The sequence below is a fragment of the Arabidopsis lyrata genome (assembly GCF_000004255.2).
Source record: "Arabidopsis lyrata subsp. lyrata unplaced genomic scaffold ARALYscaffold_4, whole genome shotgun sequence".
Lineage (NCBI taxonomy): Eukaryota > Viridiplantae > Streptophyta > Magnoliopsida > Brassicales > Brassicaceae > Arabidopsis > Arabidopsis lyrata.
In genome coordinates this window covers 19,164,119-19,190,945 of record NW_003302552.1, presented here as the reverse complement: position 1 = coordinate 19,190,945, position 26,827 = coordinate 19,164,119, and the positions used below count along the sequence as shown (strand labels likewise).

The following is a 26,827-nucleotide window of genomic DNA, read 5'->3' as shown; positions in this document are numbered from 1 at the left end:
ATTTGACAAATTTTTGTACTTATATAAACTTGTTCAAAATGTTACATATTTTAAATTAACATGGACTAACGCATTTATTTAATTTATATATTTGATAATAAGAAAATATTAACTATCTTATAACAAAATTATGAAAGGGAACTACTGTGTAAATATATACTATCCAATCAGGTTTTGTTATATAAATATTTAGTTTCAAAATTAATATTAAAATATTAAATTATTATTATTTTATAAAATGTATATGGCATTGAATAAATGAATCCTCTATATCTTAGATATCATTAATTTTTTCTTGCTTTATGATTCTTTTCCAATTTTGTTCTAAATTTTAAAATAAAAATCTTAATAATGATACATACAATAAATCTTTATATATACTAAAGGGTAAGAGACAAGAAAGGAATGCTATTTTTCTATTTTTCATCTTCCAAAGTTACAAATATCATATTATGAAATTATCTTTTATTAAACGGTAAAATATAAGAAATCATCATGTATAATCAACCAAATTCTAGGCAAACCGAATCATTTCATTCATTCAAAGGTTACTGTAACACTAACAAAAGATTCATTTTTATTATTTTTATTATTATGTATAACTATTGGAATTCCTTAAGTCAATCTAATTCCTTAAATAACATCTAATAGTATAGTAATAGATGTTAAAAAAAAGAAGAAGATGAACTACTCAATAACTAATAACTAGATTGACAAAAAAAAAAAAAAACTAATAACTAATAAGCAAGAAGATAGGAATTGTGTGGAAGAAGCCCTTTAAGCAATTGTGTGGAAGAAGCTAAGCAAGGCGCTGGACACGGCGACGCATGTGGCTTTGGTTCTTATAGGAATTGACTCAACCTTTTCAGTCTTCGTCAACTATATAAAATTATTGAAAAATTGTAGAAATTAACTACAACAAAAATGTAGCCGACTTATATGCAACTCTTGTTACATATATACTTTGTTCCTCTAAACAGTATGAGTAATTTTAATTTTTCTTTTTAATACGAATGATTGCACTTAAAACTGATAGACGACTTAATTAAATAAGATGGAAACACGGTTTGAATTATCGCTGCTAGGTGTCCAACTCGAATTTTTACAGTTGTACTAGGATTCTTATGATTTGGTATGCATATAAAATACGTTGTGGCGCAAAATTAATTTACGCTAATCAGATCTTTTTTTTTATTTTTGGGTTCGAGTGCATAATTATGATTTGATGTCTAAAGTTGCATAATCAGGATTTGAGAACAATAATATGACAAATAAAAACATTCGTTTTGATCATTTAGATATAGATACAAGCTAAATTTGAGTTTGTTCAATTGTTCTTCACTAGCTAGGTCCAACCCGTTTGAAAGGATTATGACTACACTTAATAAAACTAATATCAAAATTTGGTTCTGGCAACGAAGACTGAACTTAGACTTATAATTTCTTGGTTAAAAAATACTGTTTCAAATTTTTAAAGTTATACCATCTCAATAAAATATATCACGACTTCAATAACTAAGAAGTTCCAGCAAGCTCCAGCACGACCTGAAGAATACAATTTGTAGATATATATATATATATTTACATTATATATAGTTAAAGATTATAATTTAAATTTTTTGTTTGGCATTGAGCCAATGACTTTAACAAAAATCAACTCTTCAATCTCGAGTCAACGTAAATTTTGGCTATAAATTAGTCAGCATTCCATGTCTTGCATTCGAACATCTTAGCCTTAATCATCTTCATCTTACTCTTTAAAGTGAAAGTGAAACTAATAATTAACGGGAACATCTATATGGCTCCACCACCTCCGTCACCGCCGTCCGTTACGTTGAGAACAGTACTCCTCCTCCTTAGGGTTTTGACGGCTGCTTTCCTCGTCATAACGGTGGTCCTCATCAGCACCAACACCGTCACCCTCGAAGTCTCAAGCACATCTATAAAAATGCGTTTTAACGATGTCTATGCTTATAGGTAAATAAATTCAATCAAATTATTTATTTTCTTTACCTGTTTGTATTCTAATTATAATCGGAGGTTGTTTTAGGTCTTGTGACAATTCCTTTTCCTTAAACCAAAAGAGATTTATTTCCTTTGTGAAATTTTTTTATCCAATATTTTACTAACTCTTTTTTAACTATTTTCTTGCATATATATATGTTTGGATTCATCATTTCATGAAGATACATGCTGTCCGCTGCCGTCATCGGACTACTTTACGCCGTTGTACAACTGTTCTTAACAATCTCCCAATTCGCCACGGGAACTACACATCCTCTTAATTATCAGTTCAATTTCTACGGTGATAAGGTATTTATTTATACTTTATCATTTTTGAGTAAATCTTATCTTTAAATACATTAGAAGATAAGTCATATATAACAGTAAGACTTAGTAAATATGAGTCCCACATTTATTTATGTATGATGTATACAAAATGAGAGGACATACACGTATTAGTTTGAATCACAATTGTAAATCTTGTTATAACTCTCGTTTGTTGAAATTTGGACAGATAATATCATATTTACTTGCAACGGGTTCGGCGGCTGGATTTGGAGTGAGCAAAGATTTGAAAGAAACATTCTTAGCATTGATAGAATTTGATTCAACAGATCCGGTGGATAAGTTCTTCAGTAAAGGATATGCATCGGCCAGTCTTCTTCTCTTTGCATTCGTCTCTCTTGCCGTTTTATCCGTTTTCTCATCCCTTGCTCTTTCCAAACGACCAATTCAAGTCTCATAAATACACATATATGATCACTGTAACCCTACAATATGCTTCCATTTATTTTAAATCTTGTTTCTCCCACCAATCGTGGAATTTAATAAGATTATATGCTTTTTAAGATTCTTTGGTCACGTTACCAAGTAAATAGATTACTACATATCTCGCCAGTCTATGTTTCGTATTACTGTTTCTGTAAACGTACGTATTGAAAAAAATTTAAGGAAGAAAATCCTCAAATTTCCTTCACAAACCTTAAAACTCTTCTCCATGCAACGTTTTGATGTTACTATTTCCATGTGTGTTTCTTGGTAATTTCATAAGCGTTTAGTTTGACTTTGGAAAGTCAACGTGTTTGCAGTTATAACGTGTCATTTCTCTACGAACAATAATTTGAGTATTATAAATTTATAATACGTCGAAAAAAAAAATTATTATACTTTTCTATCATGTATATACACATATTTTTTTCTCTAGAAATGTAGTATTTGCACCTTTCGTTCATAGGCGGCTTTCAAGTCCATCACGACTGAAATGATAAAAAAAAATTAAAATTATGTATTCTTGTGATTTAAAAATAAATTATTTTGACGTTGACATTAATTAAAAATTCAACTCATATCGTTATAGTCAACGTGATAATATTTTTGCTTAGTTAATTAGCACATTCCATGTCTTGTACATAACAACTCAATACTCATCTTCAATCTTCCTCTTTATATTACCCGTATAATTAAAAGTGTGTATTTTACCATCGAATCTTAGGATACATAGAACAAACCTTCCGTGTGCAATTTCTCTATTCGTTTTAAATGAATTTTTTGAGATAATCTGTGTAAATTAGTAGCGAATGTGAACGCTGATCGCTAAATTGGACGCCGTACGTTACATAAGAAGCCCTTAGTTGGATAGTCAAACGTAACTCTCTTTTTCCTAAATATTAATCTGACTGTGTTAAATATTAATACTGTAGATACAAATGATAAAGGCTTGAATTTTCGCCGCTAGATGTTGTTGAAAGTTATATTAGGTACTGTCAATTACCATAAATAATATTCCCTCCATTTCGTTTTAGTTGTCGTTTTAAGACTTAAATTTTGTTTTGTAATAGTTGTCGTTTTATGTTTTCAATGCAAATGTTTGGTAAAAATTCCAGTATTATCCATACTGTTTTAATGTTTTAGCCAATGAAAAAATAATGAGTATACTAGATTTTAACCCGCGGTACACCGCGGGTCGACTTTTTAACTAAAAAGTTTTAAATTTTAAGTTGTAATTATTTTGTTAATATTATTTGTTTTGTTTAGTGTTTAAGATTATATATTGAATTTTGATTATTATTTCTAGGATTTTAACCCGTGGTATATCTTCCGGTATTATTATCGATCTAAACCCGTCCCACCATATAACCCCGTCCCGTGAAATTAAACATCATTTTTTTTTAATAACACATTTGTTTAGAAAACATATAATTCGAGTCAATTTAAAAGTTTGCTTTTAAGTGGTTCCATAGTATAAATATTTATAATTTTTATAGTGTTCAAATATTATTAATATTATAAACTTTTTATGGAATTAAATATTATAGATACTTTAAATATTATTAATTTATACTTCTTATAAGGTTAAAATATTTATAATATTTGAAACCTTATAAATAATAATAATCTAAAGCAACATATTATTCTTTAGACATAAATAATCTTTATATATTTGGTAATAATTTTTTGGGGGTTAATCTAATTTATAAATAAACATTATTTATTGCCAAAATGAGTTTGGTTTAAAATAAGTAATATAGCCAAATGAGTTTGTCAAATAACGAATAGTAACCATAATTTAACTAATCTACATTAAAATAAATATATTTAGAAAATGATTTACTCAAAAAATTGATAAATATAGATTAATCTATAAAGGTTATTTTATCACATGATTTTTTCATTTGATGGTAAACCACTAAATATTTTTTAGTAAACAAACCAAAGAAAATTTTCAAATCAATACTAAGAGCATCTCCAAATCAATATTAAGAAGCTACAACGGATTATGGTTAACCCTGCAAATATTTTCACACTCAAACATGAACCAATATACCAAAACAATAAAAATCAGAATCATTTCCTCATTTGTCCAAACACAAAAACATGTAGATTAAGGTAACGTAGAAGGACCAGTTTCCGAATACACTGGGAAGCTCCTCAATTCAACGTGAGGCTATCAAACATAAAGTCATAGAAAGATGAAAGTGAGTGATTTATCAAAAAAAAAAAGGAGATGTAAGTGATTCAAATCAAAGAAGAATAGGAAGAACCTTAGTCCAAGACATGTAGAAAATGAAGCAAATGATTTTGCAGAAGTTGAGGGACGGCGAGAGTGGAAACCATGCACATTGATTTGATGAACTAAATAACCTCACTTATATATAGAGAATAAGTAGTCCATTGATTTAGGTCTTGTTATGATACAATATTAACAAAAAAAAAAGATTTGATGAGTAATTGTTATCTTTAAGTTATATATTTACGTAATTATTTTCCTAAAAAGTCTACAACAGTTATTAGGTTCTGTAATTGTTTTAGGAAATTATTTATTTTGCAATACATTTGTCGTTAGAAAGTTTTTAAAATAAAAGGAAATTATTGTTTTTATTTATTATTGCAATTAATGATGGATCTTTAATTATGAGAAATCATACCAAATATATTTGAAGATTACAGTAAATCACGGAATAGTTATTATCGAGATTTTTAAAGTAATTAGTTGGAGGAGATTTGAGGAACGATCTTTAGAATAATATCTTTAATTAATTTTTTTAAATCTTAAGAATTAACTCCAATGGCATTGTTTGTAAATACATTTCAACTCCAGGATTTATTTGCTAAAAGTCATCCAAAAATGTATATATATATAGATTTTAAAACCAATTAACAGCCTAACACAATTTAACCAAAGGACTATTTATCTTGGTATTTTTTAAAGTTTGAGGTATAAAAATATCATACGAAAAATTTGGTAGACTAGACGTGGTGATCAGGTTTCAGCACGACTTCAACAACAAACTTTGCTATATTTCATAATTATCTTTATTTTGTTTGTTTGACATTTACCGTCATTACAATTGGTCTGGTCCCCATGCCATAGAGCAAAAGTCAACTCTTATCTCTCTAGCGAGTTTTAGTTATAAAATAAATTAATTGGCATTCCATGTATTGTATTCGAAAATCTCAGGCTCTTATCATCATCTTCCAATCCAAGAAGATCATTAAATACACCGTACCATTCAACGTACTTATCAATTATATGGCACCACCACCTCCATCGCCACCACCAGTTTCCTTGAAGGTATCACTCCTTCTTCTTAGGGTATTAACAGGGGTTTTCCTTGTTATAGCGCTCATCATCCTCAGCACCAACAGCGTCACCATTGTATCTCAAGGAAGCGCATTGAAATTTCATTTCAAAGATGTTTATGCCTATAGGTAATTCGAACAAAGCTCTTAATTTCTATTCTTTTGTATTTATATTCGACTTGGTTTGTTCGGTTTAATTTAGGAAAGCATAAGTCATAAAGACATAAACTAAAGTAATTTGTTATGTTTTTCATTTCAAAGATGTTTGTGCCTAAGGTTATTAAACCTATCGAAGTGTATCAACTCTTTCACTTAAATGTTTTTATTTTCTTGCCTTCTTGAAGATACATGCTTTCAGCTGCCGTCATCGGACTACTTTACGCCGTCATACAACTGTTCTTCACAATCTCCGAATTCGCCACCGGAATGAAAAACCCTTTTAATTATCAACTCGATTTTTACGGTGACAAGGTATTAAACTACTTTCCAGCCAAATTCGTTTGTTGAACGTATTGATATATACTTTGATAAATCAACGAAACTTGACTACTGAAAATGTGTTTTTTTTTTCCTAACTGATGATAATTTTATTTTTGCAAGTTAATATCATATCTAGTGGCGACGGGTTCGGCAGCTGGATTTGGAGTGAGCAAGGATTTGAAAGATGCATTTATAGCATTAGTGGCATTGGATTCGACTGATCCTGTGGATAAGTTCTTTAGCAGAGGCTACGCATCGGCCAGTCTTCTTCTCTTCTCTTTCATCTGTCTTGCTGTTTTATCTGTTTTCTCATCCCTTGCCATTGCCAAACGAAATTAACTTTAGTCTTCTCATTATACAACTTTGTAATGCTTTTCAATATTATTAATTTGATCAGATATATATAGCTTTATGCTATGTGTTGATGTAATTTAATTATGTATACGAATTCGAATTATTCTTTTTGTTACGAAAGTTTAAGTGTTAATTCCTTTAAATCGAGCATGAACAAAACCAAAAAGAAATGTACATTTAACAAAAAATTATTTACTCTTTAAAATTTTGATTAAAAGTTGATTTCATCTAACTAAAATTGTACCAAACCATTCTATACTATAGCGATTTTAGTTTTGCAAAATTAAAAATTCAAAAAGTTGTATAATGAGAAACAAAGTTGACTAGTACTGTAGAGTTTAGACATTTTCAAAATAATGTATAATTAAGTTTGCTCACCATCTGGAACTAAAATAGTCACAATAATTCTGGAACTAACTTTGAATTGAGAGTAGATTTCACCATAAAAATAAAAAATATTAAACAATCTATTTTTTTTTGTAACCCAAACAATCTAATTATTTAGTGGACGATAAATTCAACTTATTTCTTTCAATGTCTTTAGGACTTGACCATAAGTATCTGTTCTACGTTTTTAGTTTGTGATAAATACAAGCTGGTATACGTTGAAGTTAACGAACGTGCACACCAACAAATCTTCGTATGTAACTACTAATTAACTATACCTAAATATCTGATCCAAAAATTCAAACATATTGGAATATATTTATCAAATCGAACAGAAAATAACATAAAATTTTGCAGATTTGAGTGGAGCAAAGAGTGATATTATAATGGCAAAGCCTAAACCACGAAACCAACCTCAAAGAGCACACCAACACATATCTGAGATGTGTCTCGATCGCCGATCGGTACTATCTTATCTACATTTTTCTTTTATAATTATATTACAACAATTCACACTATATGCTAACTGCTAAAGCTTTTATTAGACAATGGAAGTCATCCTTTCCTTTTGCTTCTTTGGTTTCATACCCTCGGTTGCTGTTAATTCAAGAGAATTAATAGTTTTAGATGACATGTATTTATCATGTCTTCAGCAAGGTTGTCACTGGTCACATAACAAAATTGATACCAAAATTAATTTTTGTTTGCACAGGTGGTGGTGGCATGATGAATCATTTTAAGCCGCACTTGTTTTGGCGGAGATGCTTCTATTTAAAAGATCATTATCCTTCATACATTTTCTGAAATTTTGTAAGAACTTACAAACAAAAAATTACATTAGTTAATGTGTACTTGGATTTAAACTTCCAGTTGCCTAGGTGTGTCTAAACATAATTAATTGGTGTTGGATGAATCTTAATTTAAACCAGAAACGAGTCAGAGAAGGCTCTTTTAGGCATGCATGTTTTTATTCAACTGGATATTACTAGAAATACAACTAGAGGAGACTCGTTTCCAATATGTTACAAAGACAAGAGAAATTATGTTATGACGCATAGACTTTTGCTAAATATTGAATTTTCTTATTCATATTAATTTTTACATTTTATTTGTTTTAGGTCTTGATTCTTTAAGTAATTTATTTTTTATAATCAAAACATTTCGTACCGAGCTTAAATTAATCCACTAAAAAAATTTCATTGACCAACCATGATTTTGTCCCCATAAAAAAATTAATCACCCAGTAAACTTTTCAACCATAAAAAAATTAATCACCCAGTAAACTTTTCAACCATAAAACCACCATTAAGTTATGGATATGCCGTATAATATCCGGCTTTGAAAGCTGTATTGTTTTGAGTTTTTTGACTGATAAGTTAGAGATATTTTTTTTTTTGGGTTGATGTTTTTCTTATCTGTATATTCATATATCGAATAACAATAGTAATTAAAGAAAAGAATGTGATAATTTATTACGAATCAACTATCAAATCAGTTGTAATGCATCTGCTACTTAAAAATCCAGCCAATTAAATTCGGTGTCAACTCAGCTTGCCAAATTTGTCCAATATAGTGGGGGAGAAAAACATTATCTCTCCATCTTTTACAGGTTTTTTGTGTGAGTTCATGATATCCCATTTGTCATGTTCATGATATGCCTTTATCAGAAAAGAAAATTAAAAAAGTTAGAGTTCATGATATGTATAAACGCATGATATTACAATTAAAGAAATTTTTTATCTGGTTTGAATTTCACTAATTGTCATAATTGATTTGAAAAAAATCGTATATTCTTAACAAGTTAAAGTACAAAACATCACTACTCAAAATTTTATAATCCGAATCTTGTTTAGCAAATCACACTGAAGATGATGGGAATATATATCGTCAGGGACGGTTCGCATAAACATGCCTACAATACAAAATTAGGCTGTCGGGAATTAAACTCTGTGGCATTCGTCAGATACGTATACATTCCCTTATTATTTTTTTATCAAAATATTACTATTATTGTTCTATGTAAGAGATATAGGTTCCAGGTGGAGAGTATCATAATAAAGTGCCAAAAATCTCAACCACGACGTTGGCCAAAAGTTATTTTGTTTTCTTTCTTCCACATATGATCCGATTCGGATTTCATAATGCGTTTTTCCATTTATTAATTGTGTTATGTAGACATACTCACAATTTCTAATTGTTTTTCCAGCTTCATTGAAGTAATATTTAATTTGGTGGGTTCAATTATTCGTGATATATCTCTTCTTATCCTTTTTCATAAACTACGTACAAAAACATAATCGACACGGATCCACTTGTGTTCCTCAATTGAATCTCACTATACCCATTTGTTGGCTAAATGTCATATTCGCTTGCTAACTTATTTGATGACTCTTTTAGTTTTTTTTTTCTCATTTTTTATACAGAAAAAAAAAAATTCAGATAATAATTATTACATTAATACAATAAAAATTATGTAACGATATTTTTATACCAATAATGTTTCTTTTTTAAGTTTGAAAGTACAACTTGTTAGTACAAAACAGCAAAATATAATAGATAACATGCGAATTTGGGATAATCGAGCAGGTGAATAATTTTGACATGCATATGCGTATCTATATTTTTATGTAACCACGCTAAAAAAAATTTGTATGAAATAATGTGAAATCTATGGGATAGTATCCAATATTGGTATTGAAAATTGTTGAATCCAGAGAAGTTTCCTTGGTTTAAACTTAAAGTTTCCTTGGTGCACAAAAAAAAAAAAAAAAAAAAAACTTAAAAGGAACCAATTACTTAGAAGTTTTAAAATTTAATAATTAACAATTGTAGTTGATGTTTCCATCATCATCACGACCACCAATTGCTTATATAATTATGTATCCTCCTATTATAAATCAGGGATAATTATATCAGAACCATGTTATATTCTACAAAACAAGAATGGCATATATACTTTCACAATCAAACTTGCATTACTTAGTGGAATCCCTAGAATTCCTCCAAACTCAAAAGTCAAAAATATTTTTCATTTTTTTAATTCCCATGAAAAATAATACAAAACCCTAAAAACCCTCCTATAAAACCAACCTCAACCCCTCCCACAATTCTCCATCAGCTCTTTCTTACATCATATTGCAATTTCACATCACTTTATACCAAATTCAAGTATACGTTGAGATATGGCTTTAAAAACATGGAAGCCATTCATAACTGTTGTTTCTCTACAATTCGGATATGCTGGACTGTCGATCATAGCGAAATTTGCACTGAACCAAGGCATGAGCCCTCACGTTCTAGCTGCATATCGCCATATCGTCGCTACAATTTTCATTGCTCCATTTGCCTATTTCTTGGATAGGTATAGTATTTTCATTTGGCGTACATATAATCATGCATACATGTATACTTTACTAATACGTACGTAAATGTAAGTACGTACTTGTATATATAGACTGGTGTCTACGTATTCTTCACGTAGAAAATGTTAATATTCTTTTTTTATTTTTTAAAATTTAATTTGATTTTTGAATCATGAACAGAAAAATACGGCCGAAGATGACGCTACCCATCTTCTTCAAGATATTGCTGCTTGGGTTATTGGAGTAAGACTGATTTACTATTTTTTTCTTTTCAATATTTATTCTTATGTTTTGACTTCGAATGTTTAATTGAAATTGTGTTTATATGTTTATAGACCAACAATTGACCAGAACTTATACTACACTGGTATGAAGTACACTTCCGCCACTTTCACAGCTGCAATGACCAATGTTCTTCCTGCCTTTGCCTTTATCATGGCATGGATATTTAGGTATTAGAAACTTAACTTTGTTAATTTCGTTTGATGTGGTTCGTTTTGGTCCGGTTTTGGTTTCTAGTCTAAAGAGATCATTATTTTTGTTGCGTAGACTTGAGAAGGTTAACGTCAAGAAAATACACAGCCAAGCCAAGATTCTAGGGACAGTTGTGACAGTTGGTGGAGCAATGCTTATGACTGTTGTGAAAGGACCTTTAATTCCTTTGCCTTGGGCTAATCCTCACGACATTCATCAAGACCCATCCAATACCGGAGTCCAACAAGACCTAACTAAAGGCGCAAGCCTCATCGCTATCGGTTGTATCTGCTGGGCCGGTTTTATCAATCTCCAAGTAATTTTAAAGACCAATATTTACATATTATTCAATATATTAGAAACGGTTATAGTGCTAGTACTAATCAAACCACTAAAATGTTTGGCTATGCAGGCAATCACGCTTAAGTCCTACCCGGTAGAGCTATCCTTGACAGCTTACATATGCTTCATGGGGTCTATTGAAAGCACTATTGTGGCACTTTTTATTGAAAGGGGAAATCCTTCTGCTTGGGCCATCCAATTGGATTCCAAATTACTAGCTGCTGTTTATGGTGTAAGATTAATTATACTAATATATATATAATCTATTGTTTGATTCCGATTACTTGTACAATAAATTAAATTAAAAATGATCTTATTTTGATTTGATGCAGGGGGTGATATGTTCAGGGATTGGTTATTACGTTCAAGGAGTAATTATGAAAACTCGAGGACCGGTGTTTGTGACTGCCTTCAATCCATTGAGCATGGTCATAGTTGCCATCTTGGGGTCTATAATTCTTGCTGAGGTTATGTTCCTTGGGAGGTACGTAACCTTTCAAAAAGCTTTTGAAAATAACTAATGATTTAATTAGTTTAATCTCATGGATTAATTAATAATGTTTGTAGGATTCTTGGAGCGATAGTGATAGTTCTTGGACTCTATTCAGTTTTGTGGGGCAAAAGTAAAGACGAACCATCTTCATCATTTTCCGACACGGACAAGGAACTCCCACTTAGTACTCCACAAATTGTGACACTCCCATCGAAAGCAAATGCAAAAATGGATACACATGATGCAAGTGTTGTGATCTCGAGGCCTAACACCAATGAATCAGTCTAAATTAAACAAAAAACTAACGGCGATAATAAAAATATAATAAGAGAAAACAATGAGTCCGGTTTCTAAACACCGCGGATCGTTGCTTATTGGTAGAGTGTTATTGTAATGCTAATTTTGGCTTTGTTAAATTTTGTATCCGGCTATAATATATGAAATGTTTTGCACTACTTAAAGTACCTTTTACTTAAAATTATCTGGTGTTTTGAGTTCTTAATTTATAACACATCTTCAGTCACTTGTGGGTTTCCTACGTATATATCCAACAGCTGGCCAATAAATCTGCAACAAAAAAATCATGCTACTTTATTTTTCTTTCTTTTCATACATAATCTGCAAAAAAAAGTTATTGGAAACTAATGCTTTAGAGCACGAGTATGATGTAATGCGGTGGTGGGTAGTGGATCGGAGGAGCATAATGGATCAAATCAACACTTTTTTGAATTGGGACGTGTTTTAGAGATTCTGCATGTTGCGGTTTCTGGTCGCCACATAAGAGAGTAGGCCTGTGCTTTTGGTTATCCGTTCGGTTATCAGTTGGATCCATTTGGTTTCGGTTCTTTCGGTTTTAAAATTTAGTATCCATTCGGATATTTTGAAAATTCGGTTCGGTTTCAGTTCGGTTCCAGTTCTTTCGGGTTTAAAATTTAGTATCCATTCGGTTATTTTTCTTAGGATATTTTCGGATATTTTGGTTATTTTGAGTATTTTCGGATATTTTTGGATATATTTCGGTTATTTTAGAGTATTTTTACTATTTTTATATATTTTTCAAGTATTTTTAAATATTTGGTCTATAAATAACTAATTATTTTGAAAATATAATTGTATTTTAGGTATTTCGGTTCGGTACCGATTCGGTTACGGTTATTTCAGTTATAAAATTTAGCATCATTCGGTTATTTTCAAATTTTCGATTCGGTTCAGTTTGATTTTTTTTTGCTTCAGTTTAGGTTCGGTTTATTTGTCCAAGGTCTGTAAGAATGGATCCCATATGAAAAATAAAAATAAGAAAGCATCAATGTTGAGAGATAGTTTTGTACTTGATGTGACAGATTTTGTACTTTAGTTATAGAAAGTATAGAGTGTATGGTGCTGTTTTGTTCGAATATTCTACGTTAGTCATTTCAAGTTCCTTTCAGTACACCATCCTAGCTACTTGAATCGGTAAAGTAGAAAGAAAAAGATTTGAGTTTGGTGAACCATAGAAAAATGAATGAAATAATGGAAATTTGAATCCTTAATTACATGGTATTAAATGGAAAAAAAAAATTACATGGTATTAAATGAATACAAATTGATATTGTATGATGTATTTTTCTGAAATGAATTATGTGAGAAAATACATAATGTCTATGACATTCTAAAGTTTTCACTTTGAAAAATGCTTCTTCTTTTTTTGTGTGTGCAAAAGCTTAAAGATATGAAATAACAACAACAACAAAAGCAATAGAAACTGTGAGTTTTGGATCAAACTTAATTATCAAAGATCTTAGAAAAATAAACGGGAAACAAATAATTGGTTTTGGCCGTCAATAACAACGCATTTGTTTGGCAATCAAGAGAGGATGATAAATTAAAGAATTTGAATTACTTATTTTAAAAAACATGTAAAATATTTATAAAAGAAATATTAAAAATCAAAATATAACTATGAAAATACCACAGCTATTGCTTTGCTACTTATGACTACTTTTAGCTCTTTAGTACTTAGCTATCTATAAAAAGTATTATGATTAAAGTGTAATAATTGATATTGACAAGGAGATCCACATCTGTTTGCAGATAATATATGCTTAACCATTTAATTTCGAATAATTTGCATAAAGTTGACAAAGAAAAAACAAAGAATAATTTGCACATCTGCTGACGTTTTTCTTTGCCATAGACACAGAGAATGAATTTGGAGGACTTGTCTGAAGTCCCATATCTATAAACTTTATATTAATATAAATATATTATTCCCTTATTTTCTATATACTGTAAATTTTGAGAAAGTTAAAAGCTAAGTAATTTGGTGATTTTTCAAACACATTGGATGATTGAGACGACGTCTAAGGAAACGAGATCGTTCGTGTGAACTATGAAAACCTAAACAATCAGATTTTGGGTATTTCAGTGATGAAGCTCTTTTCGCCTTAACACATATTTCTACGAAAGAAGTAAGAATGCTTCAAAACTTCAAAAAGTTGACTGCAGTGAAACAAATACTAAAGATCTCAATCCAAGATCCTCACTTCTTCTAAGCAACACTAGACCTAGATTTTCACTGTCCATAACTAATACAAAACAAGCTCTAGCTCTTGAGTTCTTCAAAGTTCTTCAAAACAACAGAGACTACATTCAAATAGCAGCTTGAGGAGCTTCTGCTTTGACTCATCACAAGCCTTTCGAGTATCTGAAATTTGATGTTCAAATCTCACAGGGAATGTTCGAGAAAGATGGTCGGTTTGCAGCTAACTGAGAGCAAGTATATTAAAGCATCTCAAACTCCAGTAGGCAAAGCTCAAGCTGAAACACAATTACAGAGACATCTCTAGCAAACAAAAACTAATTGCTAATGGAGATGGCTTTTAGCAACTTCTTATAATCAAAAACTCGAGAAAATTCAGGAATTTGATCATTTGAGATAGTAGCCAGAGCCCAGAGAGTATGTATGATTAAATTTCATATAAATATAATTATCCTCAAGACTCACAAATACAAAAAAAAAAAAAACAAGAAGCCGTTTCAGAGACATATAAACTCATGATCACTTGTGATCGTCTTCATCGATTGTTCCGAATTTCTGCTTGAAAGATTCTTGCTTCTGCAGCCACATCATGTGACCCTGCACACGAATTAATTACAGACATATATGTTCAAAATCCAGATTTATGAACTCCAAAATTTCGATTTAAGAAACCCTAGAATCTATAACAAATTCACTGGAAATGCAAAACTTGACCTGAAGACCAGCAGCCCAGACGATGAGGAAGGAAGCAACCCAGAATCTCTTGTCCTTGACGATCGTCTTCACATCAAATCTCGTCGCCATTAAACCCTTTCGTTAAGCATCGAATTTTATCAAAATCGGCTTTTGAGAATTTTGATTTGGACTTTATTTTTCTAATTTTGCATCCAAACTTGGTTAAGAAAGTTCGTAACCAAACTGGCCCAAGCCCAACTAACCGCTAAGGCAAAATTAATATTGGACCAGCTTGTCTCAACTAGTCATCTTCTTTGAAGACATTAAGGTATGGAAATAAGCAAATAAAACAAGTAATATGCAAATAAGATTTAGATTTTTTTAAGGCCACATTATCTTTTTTTATTTGATGAGTGTTTTACATGTTAACAAAATAATATATATATATATAATATTTGATATGTTTATATAATGGCCCTAGCCCACGATCCGTCGAGAAGAAAATGAAAAAAACTAGAAACGCTAAGAACCAAAGAAACAATGGACCTTATTCATAGGGTTGATTCAATTGGTTTTAACAAAATTCATTAATCTATTTGTTACATAGTTTGAGAAAGAAAAAAAGCACAGTTTAACTGATAGGAAACTCAAATTCTAGATGGAACTTCAGCTTCATGGCTATATCGTTAAACCAGACAACATATTAATGATGGTGTGTACATTGAGAGACATTTGGTTCCTACAATAACTTATATATTCTTAGAAAATAAAAGGGCCATAACCATGAGTTTGCTTCACATGGATTTATAAGGTGGGCCATTCTTGTTTCTAAAACAATGTTTTTTGGTTTTCTAATGTTTAGTGATAACGCAGTTATAGTTCACATCCAACCTGGCATTGTACCAATCAATTGTTTAATCGAGTCGTATATAGTGAGGGAAATCAAGAATCAAATACATGTATCTGTTGGCGTTATAGCTAACCATGTAGGACTGGACGGCGAGACCGGGGAGGAGCTCAAGAAGAAGAAGGAGGTCTCTCGTACTGGGTAACATTAGTCTCTGTATTCCAATAGTACGAATACGTATTGCTACTCTCAAGACGTTTCCACGGCTCAGGTAGACTTGGATCCTCAGGTGCGTAACGTTTTACCGCAGGTTGTGAAGCATAAAATAGTTTCTTGTACTCGACATCTAAATTCTGAAAGCGCAAATTATATGGATAAGGGAGAAGAGTACTCATACATGGTGGCTCAGGGAGATTTGGATCCTCAGGAGCTGTAGCAGCAGCAGCCATTGCCGAAGGAGTCTTGGAAGAAGAACATGTCCAAAGATGGGCTGGATGGATACAGGGCAAAAACGCTTCGTCTGGTTCTGGAGGCGCAACCCTAGTAATATAAATATTCTCCAATCTTTTCACATCACATCTACCAAGTTGCAGCACCTTCTCTATTGTGTTTATTCCATCAACAGATGTCTTAGCGGAACTATAAAAAGCAACAAACATAAACATTTTCTTTGGTTAGCTTTTGATAGTAAGATGAGATATATGAGAGCAAATTGGGAGGACGATAGAAGCCACAAACCTGGAGAGAGGACCTCCGTGTTCTTTTTGAGTAACACTAATGATGAACCTGATACTTCCACACTTATAGAAATGTTCATACAGCTTGCCCTTGACATAATCCAAGGGAAGCGAAGTGTCATATCCCTCAACAAAAAACCTAATAATATAATATTATCAACCAACATGACAAGAAGAACCAACCTATCTTAGAGACAAAATTGAAAAAAAAAAAAAAAAAAAAAAATTACGTGTATTGTTGCTTGTTGTCTGCCTCTCTCATAGGAGCCAACTTGTGGTCAAGGTATGTGGCATGAAACGGGTAAGGCTCAACGACTAACTTGTGTCCTCCCATGTAACTTCCATGGAGTTTCAACGCCCTCTCTTCTGCACCTTCTCCTCGAAGGTAAACAAAGGCAAATCTATAAAACAAAATCATCAAGAGTGAGTTTAATTATCGCAACAAATTTAACTTAAAAGCTGATGCTGATGAGAACACGGGAGGAAAGATACGCCACAAACCTGTTGCCAATACTGCGTCCACCTCCACGAACGTATCCAGGAATATAAACAAGCATCACCTCTCCACACGAAGCGAAATGTGCTCTCATAGCGTAAACGAAATCATGACCAGAAAGGGAAGTGTCGTATCCCTCAACGTAAATCCTGCTCACAATGCTGTGCCTGCCATAGATTTGATTGATTGCATGCAGGTGATGATAATATTATTAACATGACATCAACAAATCTTTACGGATACAGATCTAAAATAAATTTCAACTTTTACCTGCTTTTTCCAATGTCTGCATAACTATTCCTCAATTCCAGATCCTGGCGTACCAAAAGATATAATCAGATATTTGAAATTGAGAAACAGAGATCAAAGAAAACCATAAGGATAGAAGAAGACATTACTTTGGTGGCGGATCTCATGGCGTGTCTGACGGATCTGGGGAACCTGTAGGAGATAATATTATTAACATGGCATCAACAAATCTTTACGGATACAGATCAACAAATCAATTTCAACTTTTACCTGAATTTTCCGATGTCGTACCACAATTCCAGACCCTAACGTACCAAAAGATACAATCAGATATTTCAAATTGAGAAACAGAGATCAAAGAAAGCCATAAGGATCGAAGAAGACATTACTTTGGTGGCGGATCCCTCCATGGAGAAGTTGACAAGATGCGACTGCGGATTTTAGGTCTTTCTATCTGGAGGCTAACGAAGAGGACCAAGGGATTTAGGTCTTTCTAGAGGCTAACTATATATATCAAATTTATATTTTGTTTTGTTAACATGTAAAAGACTCATCAAATAAAAAAAGATAATGTGGCCTTTTAAAAAATCTAAATCTTATTTGCATATCACTGGTTTTATTTGCTTATTTCCATTCCTTAGGTGGTGTTATTGAATGATTGATTTTAATAAAATTGAAATCCAACACTAATCCAGTGTTATTAACTTAATGATTTTAAATCTAACTCTAATAGATTTTAAAGTTTGGTGTTATTCAACTAAGAATTAAAATGCTTCATTAAAATCCAGTGTTATTCAAAACTAAAAGACTTGTTAATCTTTGTATATCAAATCATTTGAAATGAAACATCTTTGAGTTTCATGAGTAAATCATTAGAATCATAATTCGGGATATACTGCAGAGATTTTGAACTTCACACAAACAGATTGTTAAAAACAATACCAAAAATCAAATTTAAACCTTTAAAAATTGACTTTAACTCTATAAGTGAATAACACCCTTTAATGTTTTCAAAGAAGATGACTAGTTGAGACAAGCTGGTCCAATTTTAATTTTGCCTTAGCGGTAATACGTTTCGTTTTAGTTGGGCTTGGGCCAGTTTTGTAACGAACTTTCTTAACCAAGTTTGGATGCAAAATCAGAAACATAAAATCCAAAATCAAAAGCCGATTTGATGAAATTCGATGTGAAGACGATCGTCAAGGACAAGAGATTCTGGGTCGCTTCCTTCCTCATCGTCTGGGCTGCTGGTCTTCAGGTCAAGTTTTGCATTTCCAGTGAATTTGTTATAGATTCTAGGGTTTCTTAAATCGAAATTTTGGAGTTCATAAATCTGGATTTTGAACATATATGTCTGTAATTAATTCGTGTGCAGGGTCACATGATGTGGCTGCAGAAGCAAGAATCTTTCAAGCAGAAATTCGGAACAATCGATGAAGACGATCACAAGTGATTCATGAGTTTATATGTCTTTCTTGTTTTTTTTGTATTTGTGAGTCTTGAGGATAACTAGATTTATATGAAATTTAATCATACATTATTACTCTGGCTACTATGTCAAATGGTTATAAACATCAAATTCCTGAGTTTTTTGACCATAAGAAGTTGCTAAAAGCCATCTCCACTTGCAATTAGTTTTTGTTTGCTATGGATGTCTCTGTAATTGTAGTATTTCAGCTTTAGCTTTGTTCAGTGGAGTATGAGATGCTTTAGTATACTTCCTCTCAGTTAGCTGCAAACCAACCATCTTTCTCCTCCATGGCAGCTTCCGCAGTTGCTTCAGTACGTTTGCAATGGAGTCTTTATCTAGATCTGAGAATAGCAACTTTCGGATATACTGCAGAAATTTGAATAGAAGTGTAAGAAAAAACAAAGTCGCCAATACGATTGAGCAACAGAATGTTATTTGAAACACAAAAGACATTGTAGTTAAAGATTAGCAAGTACCTGATGCAATGGTGGACGAACTTTAGAAATTCGTGCTGATCTTTCAGGTGGTTTACAAAGGTAGTAGGCATTTTCCACAAGTGTGCTTTGACGAGGATCTAAATTCTTGACATTTTTCAGGCGCATCAATATGTCCAGCATATTAGTCATCCTGAGCGTGGTTTCGGGAGACCGATAAAGGAATCGGCCACATGTCTCCAGAAGATTGCAAGCAACATCAATGTTATGATGAGTAAATTCATCTAAGCAAGCCTGCAAACAAAATTGGGATGTGAACGTTTTCCGAAGTCTACCTTCAATCCCAGACCCTAACGTACCAAAGGATACAATCAGATATTTCAAATTGAGGAACAGAGATCAAAGAAAGCCATAAGGATCGAAGAAGACATTACTTTAGTGGCGGATCTGCTCGGGTCAAGGTCCAACCTGCAGGAGATAATATTATTAACATGACATCAACAAATCTTACGGATCAACAAATCAATTTCAACTTTTACCTGCGTTTTCCGATGTCTACATCACTATCCTTCTATCCCAGACCCTAACGTACCAAAAGATACAATCAGATATTTCAAATTGAGGAACAGAGATCAAAGAAAGCCATAAGGATCGAAGAAGACATTACTTTGGTGGCGGATCCCTCCATGGAGAAGTTGACAAGATGCGACTGCGGATTTTAGGTCTTTCTTTCTGGAGGCTAACGAAGAGGACCAAGGGATTTAGGTCTTTCTAGAGGCTAACTATATATATATATCTATATATTTCTATTTCTTTTTTTGTGCTTTTTTTAACTATTAGTATTTTAAAAAATAATAATAATAATAATAATTTTTTTTGGTAATGATAATAATAATAATAATAATAATAAAAAGAAGTAAATTTGTAAAATAAAAAAAAGTAATAAAAAATAAAATTCTGTGAGAGAAACAGTTACAGAATTTATCATATTCGTTTGCTAACTCTGATTTGATGACTCTTTTAACTTTTTCGACATTTTTCTCATTTTTTTATATTGAAATCTTTTTAGAATCATTATCACAATTAATACAATGAAAAAATAATTTCTTAAGTATAGACATGTCTTCTTTTTTTATGTAACCTCATGCTATTTTTTTGTAAGAAAAATGTGAAATCTATGAGATATGATATCCAATGGTATTTTAAATGGTTGAATCCGGTGAGAAGTACTCAGTTTCTAAATTCCATGTGTTAAAACTTGAACTAATTAAGGACCAACCCGGTATTTTCAAATTTAACAATAAGCTAAGTAAGCAGCGTCTTAATCTCAATGTTTTTTGAGTCTCTATCTTAGGTTGTTAGGTTTTTAGTGTTTTTTAATCCTTAGAGCATCTCCAACAGTAATGTCTGGAGGAATGTCTTAAGATTAAAAAAATAGAAAATAATATAAAAGTAGGAGAGAGTGTAGACACAGTTTCTGGTTTGAGAAACTTTGAGAAACTGTGTCTCCACATGTCCTTTTATTATTTGTAAAATTCTTTTTTTATAATTTATAATTTAAATAAATAACTTATTTTGTTATAAATTGATTAAAATAGTATTTTTGAGACACCCACACAGTGTCTGCTCTTATGATATAGATTTGATCACCTTGATTGTCGAACGCGTAAAACTCCGTCTTCTTCCTACACTCTGTTTTGTTCTGTTTCTTTAATACAACTATTACTTTTGACTTAAAACTCAAGAAATTTCAACTCTGCCAAAATTATTGCTTTAGATTTAATATAGATAAGTGATGTGTTGCTATCCTAACGAATATCCAATATTCTAGACGGTCAACTTATTAAATGATTGTTTTTATACATCATATCTTCTACAAAAGCATTAAAGCAGGAACGTTTTTGCATTAACCATACCTCCTAGGCTCTACTCATACAGTTTTACAAAATATTGTACGGATCGGACGTTTATACGAGCTTGGATGATGTTAGCCAAAGGCCCAAAGTAGTCGCTCTCACTTGTTTAATTAGACACTAATCAAGCCAAATCCTCATGGAAACAATGAAATATTATTACTGTATATATCTTACCAAATCATATAAACTGAGACATGTCATAGTTTCTAAAACAAAATTACCAGCATGAAAGAAATTTTATTTTATTTTTAATCTCAAAACACGTTCTTTGTCATAGGATGTCAACATTTAAAGTTATTTGATTTTTCGGCTACATGCCTTTGACCTCTATTTTCAGAATTTTGACTGAAAGTGTCTGAAAATCCTGCCTTTAACAAACATAAGAACAAAAAAAATGCCAATCTATGAATCCAAACAAAATGCACCGATCACATATCACAAAAAGTCATAATATCTGGTCTGCGTTTTTCCATGACAATCTTACTTCTAACCAACTTTGAATATTCCGTATGAACATTTGGATTGCTCCAAAACCCAGAAAGATGTTGAAATACGTATGAAGACATCATATCAACATAGGACTTTTTTCCTTTTCATCACGGTCATCATAGGATGTTTGTACGTATTAGCTTTTATACAATAAACAAACAAAAAATAGACTTATATATCAAGAAGTGTGTTTAACAACAAAAGTAACATGATCAACGCCGAGAATCCAGCTTTATAAAAACCCAAATCCGTACGTACCATAAACGTACTTTTCTTTAAAACCTCTCCGTTGCAAATTCAAAGCACCTCAAAGTGCAATAACCATGGAGGAACACAAACCAGACATCCTCTCAAGCCTACCGCTAGAGCTTCTCCTCTACATCATCAGCTTCCTCCCTTTCGAATCCGCAAGACTAATCCCTTTGGTCTCCACACGGTTTAGGTCCGTTTGGAACCAAGCCTTACTCGTCGCTCACAGCCACAACGGCTCCATCGAAGACATATCTCACGTCGTCTCTCGCTTCATCAACAACTTCGACGAGCATGATCCTACTAAAAACACTCGGAGGCTAGAGTTACACGTTGACAAGTCAACCTTCGTGTCCACTATTCTCGCACCTCATAACCTCATGCATATGAGCTTCTTCTTCTCTGGTGGTTCTAACAAAGAAGAGAGCTTTTGCTGGCGTCTTGAGATCAATGATCAGATCCCAAGACGTGAGTACTCATCAAGCGGTTTCTTGGTGAAGACGCTTTGTTTAGCCTCGGTGAATTCGTTAACCTACGAGGTCGTTTCCTCCATGGTATTGGAATTTTCTTTACTTGATAGCCTCAAGATTTGTGGTTGCAAGGGATTGACTTCTCTCACTATTGATTCACCAACTAAGCTTCTTCACTTATCAATCTCGGGATGCCCGAAGCTGAGATATCTCGAGATCAGATCATTGAAGCTTAAAACTTTTCAATACCAAGGATCTCTACCTTTGATCAAGATTCATGAACATTTCAACTTGACCAGGGCGATTTTTGACGTAAGACAAGGCCCATGTTATTACAACAATGCTTTAGACATGGGTCCTCTCTTGCTGATCATCAAGAATTCTCAATCTCTTACTCTTTGCAGATGGATGTTCGAGGTAACAAAGATAATCTCTATGTTGTTTATTTTATGATTATGTGATTCTATCATCTAGTTTTGACATAATTTGGATTTAGATTAATTAGATTTAGGACCAGGTTTGACAGATATATTACTGTCTTTGTTTATAGGAAGTAATAAAACCGTCCATATCATCATCTTGGAGATCATTCCAATTCTACAAGTTACAAGAATTGCAGTGGATCGATAACTCGATGAACCAAGAAAACATTAATTCCATGATTTCTTTTCTCAAACTTTGCCCATCAATCGAGCGCCTCTTCATTGATGTAAGTGTCTAGAACCTAAAACCTTTGTTACTTTGTAGTTCATGCGTTGTGCTAATTAATACCTTTAAATATTTCGAAGATCGATTCAAATACTTATAGTTCAAACGAAGAAGTTAGTGTTGATGCTGTCCATGCATGCGAGCATGCAAGAGTACTAAGGGATCTGAAACTGGTCAAATTGGAAGGATTCGAGAGTGAAGATAATAAAAATCAACTGATATTGGCTCTACAACAGATAGTCAGTAATGATCAGCTTCTGCTTGTACTGTCTTCGATTTCTTGAGATCGATACTCTGACTTGGAATGGAAACGACAAAAGATTTATGTCTAAATATACACGCATGAACATGCTTTAATTAATCTGCTGTCATTTTAACGCGTGGATTCCTATTTCTTGCTGTACAAGAAACCCTCGTGTAGTGTACTTAAACTTGAGTGCCCGTCAAGTTCGCAGATTTAAAGATTTTTCACCAGTATGTATTATTCTAATGTATTTACTATGATATATTAATTAAAACAACATCAAGTTGATTTTCGCAAGTATCTACATATACATTTTTATAGTACATTTTTGCTTTAATTCTTTTGGATCCGGGTTTGACCCGGTTTTAGTCTATTCGGATATTGGATAAGCAATTTTAGGGATGTTGTCTTAATTTCAAACTGATAAATAAAGTCATGTTGTCTTTAATTCATTTACATATTCTTATACTATTTCCATATTAATCATCTCCGGATACTTAGCATTTACCATTCGCAGAATTCAGTTTGTTATTATTACCTAAACTAATTGCCACATTAATCGTAACTTAATAACTTTATTCTCTAATTGATTTCGAATATATTCACAATTTAACTAATTAATATCACATATCTAAACTAATTAATATCACATATCTTATCTCATCTATTGTTCCTTTAAATTCTACTATATAATCTTTTAAACAATTCAAAGAAAGAGTGGTTGGATTAAAATCCAAACTAAAAACAAAACAAAATCACAAAAATCATTTTAAATCTTTTCATATTAACTTTACATAAAACACTAACATTTCTTTTTAACAGATCAATTAGCAATAATCACGTTGATCTTAATCCATTAATTATTTGCCTAAACAACTAACTGAATTTTATACAACTGTTATAGAAATTTTAGGAAAAATTAATCACTTACTATAAATACATTTTAAAAACGTTTAATGCTCAAATCTTTAGTTAAGATTTTGGAAAGAATAATAATTTGAAAATCAATTTCTACTCAGTTTAGCAAATAATTAATTTTTATTCATTGACATAAATATAGATTACTTAAAATAGATCGTAACAATATTTAATTTGATTTGTTTATTTAATTTCACCCATATAATTCTTAATTTAATTTGTTTATTTTTTCTTGCAGGAAAGTAGAAGTTTATAGCAATCCTCTTTTGATTTGATCTCATTTTTTAAGCGTGAAAGTATTATTGGAGAAAGAGTAATGTGGTGTACTACTTAAGCAAGGATCAACAATAGGAATGTTTTAAAAACAAAATATATATGTAATTTGATCACATTTATATAATAATTTTATGAATTTACTTAGAAAAAGTTTAACTTTATTAAACGTTTTAAATATGTATAATATTAAAACTTTTATGAAGTTTCAAATATTATAAATATTTGAATTTTTAGAAGAATTTATAAAAAGTTTAAATATTATAAATATTTATAAAAGATATTAATACAGGACAGTATACTACGGGTGAAATCCTAAATATAACAATCAAAATACAATTATGAAGTTTGGGTCGATATTAAAACTTTTATGAAGTTTCAACTATTATAAATATTTGAACTTTATACGAATTTATAAGAAGTTTAAATATTATAAATATTTATAAAAAATATTAATACGAGACGGTATACTACGGGTGAAATCCTAAATATAACAATCAAAATATAATTATGAAGTTTGGGTTGATATTAAACTTTTATGAAGTTTCAAGTATTATAAATATTTGAACTTTATAATAAAATGACAAAATGACGTTTAATTTCACGGGACAGAGTTATATGGTGAGACGGGTTTTGGTCGATATTAATATGAGATGATATACTACGGGTAAAATCCTAGAATTAACAATCTAAATACAATTATACAATCTTAAACACTAAACAAAACAAGACAAACAATATTAATAAAATAAATACAATTTAAAATTTCTAATTATTAGTTATAAAATATTGTCCCAAGGTGTACTATACAGTAGCATATATTTATAAATCATCTTAAAAAAAATATTCAATTTTTTTATTTAATAAAAATATAGACCCGCGGTGTACCGCGGGTTAACATCTAGTATGTATGTATAAGATAAGTAATAAGAGTTGTAGTAATTTGGTCATTGATTCTCATACACACTTGCAAGTTGCAACTTAAACCTATAAAATGCCCAAATATTTGGTTTAGGTGAAATATCGTTTTTACACCATGTGCGAGTCTTCTATTTTTGACCTATTCAACAAAAGCATGTGTGTGGAAACTTCATCTGTCAAACGAAACAAAAGCGTGCATCACAAGTCATTTTAAATCGATGAATTAACGCTAAACCAACTAAACCATTTTGATTACATCATCAAGTTTGCTCGTTGGACTTAGTAAAAAAGACAATTGCCTCGGAAATATAGTGTTGAGGAATTACTTATAAACTTAGCACAACTTAGCTCGAAATGCTCTGAATTCTTGTTTAAAGTTAATCAATATATGTTTAGAAACAAAAAAAACGTTATACATTAATACATCATCCAACGAATGATATGATGACACATAACGTGGACAAAACAATCACTCTTAACAATATTTTTGTGGCCAAACATCATATACTGGACATTTGCACACCAACCCCAAATGGCTCAGACAGGCCTGGTGGTACAAAACTTTCAAAAGGACACTCTAACAAAGACATATTCAAGTGTCAAATGTTATAAAACATGCTGAAAAATGATATATAACACAAGAATACTCATTATGCGTGTTACAACATACTATAGTAGAAAAATATTTTAGCAAAATCTATGGACTACTATATTATCAGACAAACAATTTTACTTGACTAAAATGATAAGATCTCAAAACATTTTAAAAAAAAAACCAGACTACCTGAGAAGTGACCACATTCTAGTGACATTCATAAGTCTTACCAAAAACTAGCACCACCTCACTCGAAATCGAATCCCTTCGTTTACAATGAAGTTAATGGGCTCCTGTCCCGTTGTGGCCAAAATTAAAGGAAACAAAAAGCTATCTCATTGAATTTTGTAAACAATAAAAATGGTTTTAAAACGTATAATCCCAATTAAAAAGGTCAAGTTCCAATCAAAGGATATCATATGAGCAGTTTTGCTAAAGAGAGAAAAAAGTATGAGAATGAGCAAAAAGGGAACAGATCAAATGCACTGGCAGAAAAAGAAGCTCCATGCTGCCTCAATCATACCTGCCCCCACTGGGTAATTGCTAATCTCACATGTAGTATCACTCTCCTCTTTCATCACCCGCACCTTTCTTCCCTTCTTTGACAGTGAAAATAGAAAGAAACAAAGACAGCTGTTGTT

At 31.6% G+C, this 26,827-nt stretch overlaps 7 protein-coding genes and 1 long non-coding RNA gene across 11 annotated transcripts; 5 read left to right on the top strand and 3 right to left on the bottom strand.

Moving 5' to 3' along the window:
• The first annotated feature begins 1,710 nt into the window (after positions 1 to 1,710).
• Positions 1,711 to 2,856, top strand: LOC9317728 (CASP-like protein 4D1). The gene is made up of 3 exons (XM_002881616.2): positions 1,711 to 1,977; positions 2,187 to 2,313; positions 2,519 to 2,856. The coding sequence occupies exons 1-3, from the start codon at positions 1,799 to 1,801 to the stop codon at positions 2,747 to 2,749; spliced, it is 537 nt and encodes a 178-aa protein (XP_002881662.1). The 5' UTR covers positions 1,711 to 1,798; the 3' UTR covers positions 2,750 to 2,856.
• Positions 2,857 to 4,748: 1,892 nt separating this feature from the next.
• On the bottom strand, positions 4,749 to 5,080 carry LOC110229426. Its single transcript, XR_002332835.1, has 2 exons — positions 5,046 to 5,080; positions 4,749 to 4,948 (listed from the first exon to the last, which is right to left on the bottom strand). It is a non-coding gene; the product is annotated as an uncharacterized LOC110229426 (long non-coding RNA).
• An 844-nt stretch (positions 5,081 to 5,924) lies between these two features.
• LOC9317727 (CASP-like protein 4D2) lies at positions 5,925 to 6,994 on the top strand. The gene is made up of 3 exons (XM_002881615.2): positions 5,925 to 6,213; positions 6,429 to 6,555; positions 6,685 to 6,994. Exons 1-3 carry the CDS (start codon positions 5,939 to 5,941, stop codon positions 6,901 to 6,903), a joined length of 621 nt encoding a protein of 206 aa, XP_002881661.2. The 5' UTR covers positions 5,925 to 5,938; the 3' UTR covers positions 6,904 to 6,994.
• Positions 6,995 to 10,232: 3,238 nt separating this feature from the next.
• LOC9315871 (WAT1-related protein At2g39510) lies at positions 10,233 to 12,454 on the top strand. Its single transcript, XM_002881614.2, has 7 exons — positions 10,233 to 10,666; positions 10,848 to 10,910; positions 11,003 to 11,119; positions 11,217 to 11,457; positions 11,554 to 11,715; positions 11,816 to 11,967; positions 12,051 to 12,454. The coding sequence occupies exons 1-7, from the start codon at positions 10,488 to 10,490 to the stop codon at positions 12,262 to 12,264; spliced, it is 1,128 nt and encodes a 375-aa protein (XP_002881660.1). The 5' UTR covers positions 10,233 to 10,487; the 3' UTR covers positions 12,265 to 12,454.
• Positions 12,455 to 14,430: 1,976 nt separating this feature from the next.
• Positions 14,431 to 15,358, bottom strand: LOC9315870. Its single transcript, XM_002879757.2, has 2 exons — positions 15,209 to 15,358; positions 14,431 to 15,091 (listed from the first exon to the last, which is right to left on the bottom strand). Exons 1-2 carry the CDS (start codon positions 15,296 to 15,298, stop codon positions 15,014 to 15,016), a joined length of 168 nt encoding a protein of 55 aa, XP_002879803.1. The 5' UTR covers positions 15,299 to 15,358; the 3' UTR covers positions 14,431 to 15,013.
• Positions 15,359 to 15,852: 494 nt separating this feature from the next.
• Positions 15,853 to 20,174, bottom strand: LOC9317725. 4 transcript variants are annotated; one of them, XM_021029323.1, is made up of 8 exons: positions 20,071 to 20,174; positions 17,769 to 17,803; positions 17,648 to 17,690; positions 17,520 to 17,563; positions 17,255 to 17,416; positions 16,984 to 17,154; positions 16,755 to 16,892; positions 15,853 to 16,655 (listed from the first exon to the last, which is right to left on the bottom strand). In XM_021029323.1, the coding sequence occupies exons 1-8, from the start codon at positions 20,089 to 20,091 to the stop codon at positions 16,187 to 16,189; spliced, it is 1,083 nt and encodes a 360-aa protein (XP_020884982.1). In that variant the 5' UTR covers positions 20,092 to 20,174; the 3' UTR covers positions 15,853 to 16,186. The 4 variants fall into 4 exon arrangements, with proteins under 4 accessions (XP_020884982.1, XP_020884981.1, XP_020884983.1 ...); XM_021029322.1 differs by lacking the exon at positions 20,071 to 20,174 and adding an exon at positions 17,888 to 17,987; XM_021029324.1 differs by lacking the exons at positions 17,648 to 17,690; positions 17,769 to 17,803.
• Positions 18,651 to 19,046, top strand: LOC9315869. Its single transcript, XM_002881613.2, has 2 exons — positions 18,651 to 18,756; positions 18,874 to 19,046. The coding sequence occupies exons 1-2, from the start codon at positions 18,673 to 18,675 to the stop codon at positions 18,949 to 18,951; spliced, it is 162 nt and encodes a 53-aa protein (XP_002881659.1). The 5' UTR covers positions 18,651 to 18,672; the 3' UTR covers positions 18,952 to 19,046.
• A 1,791-nt stretch (positions 20,175 to 21,965) lies between the features above and the next one.
• LOC9317724 (F-box protein At2g39490) lies at positions 21,966 to 23,776 on the top strand. Its single transcript, XM_021029529.1, has 3 exons — positions 21,966 to 22,944; positions 23,078 to 23,236; positions 23,316 to 23,776. Exons 1-3 carry the CDS (start codon positions 22,132 to 22,134, stop codon positions 23,517 to 23,519), a joined length of 1,176 nt encoding a protein of 391 aa, XP_020885188.1. The 5' UTR covers positions 21,966 to 22,131; the 3' UTR covers positions 23,520 to 23,776.
• The last annotated feature ends 3,051 nt before the right edge of the window (positions 23,777 to 26,827 follow it).

Bases quoted from the DNA above. Each gene is read 5' to 3' on its own strand.
- LOC9317728 (XM_002881616.2), top strand. From the start codon at position 1,799: ATGGCTCCACCACCTCCGTCACCGCCGTCCGTTACGTTGAGAACAGTA. The intron at 1,978-2,186 runs GTAAATAAATTC...CATTTCATGAAG, and splicing joins AACGATGTCTATGCTTATAG to ATACATGCTGTCCGCTGCCG. The intron at 2,314-2,518 runs GTATTTATTTAT...AAATTTGGACAG, and splicing joins TCAATTTCTACGGTGATAAG to ATAATATCATATTTACTTGC.
- LOC9317727 (XM_002881615.2), top strand. From the start codon at position 5,939: ATGTATTGTATTCGAAAATCTCAGGCTCTTATCATCATCTTCCAATCC. The intron at 6,214-6,428 runs GTAATTCGAACA...GCCTTCTTGAAG, and splicing joins AAAGATGTTTATGCCTATAG to ATACATGCTTTCAGCTGCCG. The intron at 6,556-6,684 runs GTATTAAACTAC...TATTTTTGCAAG, and splicing joins TCGATTTTTACGGTGACAAG to TTAATATCATATCTAGTGGC.
- LOC9315871 (XM_002881614.2), top strand. From the start codon at position 10,488: ATGGCTTTAAAAACATGGAAGCCATTCATAACTGTTGTTTCTCTACAA. The intron at 10,667-10,847 runs GTATAGTATTTT...AATCATGAACAG, and splicing joins TTTGCCTATTTCTTGGATAG to AAAAATACGGCCGAAGATGA. The intron at 10,911-11,002 runs GTAAGACTGATT...ATATGTTTATAG, and splicing joins TTGCTGCTTGGGTTATTGGA to ACCAACAATTGACCAGAACT.
- LOC9315870 (XM_002879757.2), bottom strand. From the start codon at position 15,298: ATGGCGACGAGATTTGATGTGAAGACGATCGTCAAGGACAAGAGATTC. The intron at 15,092-15,208 runs GTCAAGTTTTGC...ATTCGTGTGCAG, and splicing joins TCTGGGCTGCTGGTCTTCAG to GGTCACATGATGTGGCTGCA.
- LOC9315869 (XM_002881613.2), top strand. From the start codon at position 18,673: ATGAAATTCGATGTGAAGACGATCGTCAAGGACAAGAGATTCTGGGTC. The intron at 18,757-18,873 runs GTCAAGTTTTGC...ATTCGTGTGCAG, and splicing joins TCTGGGCTGCTGGTCTTCAG to GGTCACATGATGTGGCTGCA.
- LOC9317725 (XM_021029323.1), bottom strand. From the start codon at position 20,091: ATGGAGGGATCCGCCACCAAA. The intron at 17,691-17,768 runs GTAAAAGTTGAA...TATCTCCTACAG, and splicing joins TACGACATCGGAAAATTCAG to GTTCCCCAGATCCGTCAGAC. The intron at 16,656-16,754 runs GTTTGTGGCTTC...TGCTTTTTATAG, and splicing joins CACGGAGGTCCTCTCTCCAG to TTCCGCTAAGACATCTGTTG.
- LOC9317724 (XM_021029529.1), top strand. From the start codon at position 22,132: ATGGAGGAACACAAACCAGACATCCTCTCAAGCCTACCGCTAGAGCTT. The intron at 22,945-23,077 runs GTAACAAAGATA...CTTTGTTTATAG, and splicing joins TTTGCAGATGGATGTTCGAG to GAAGTAATAAAACCGTCCAT. The intron at 23,237-23,315 runs GTAAGTGTCTAG...AATATTTCGAAG, and splicing joins TCGAGCGCCTCTTCATTGAT to ATCGATTCAAATACTTATAG.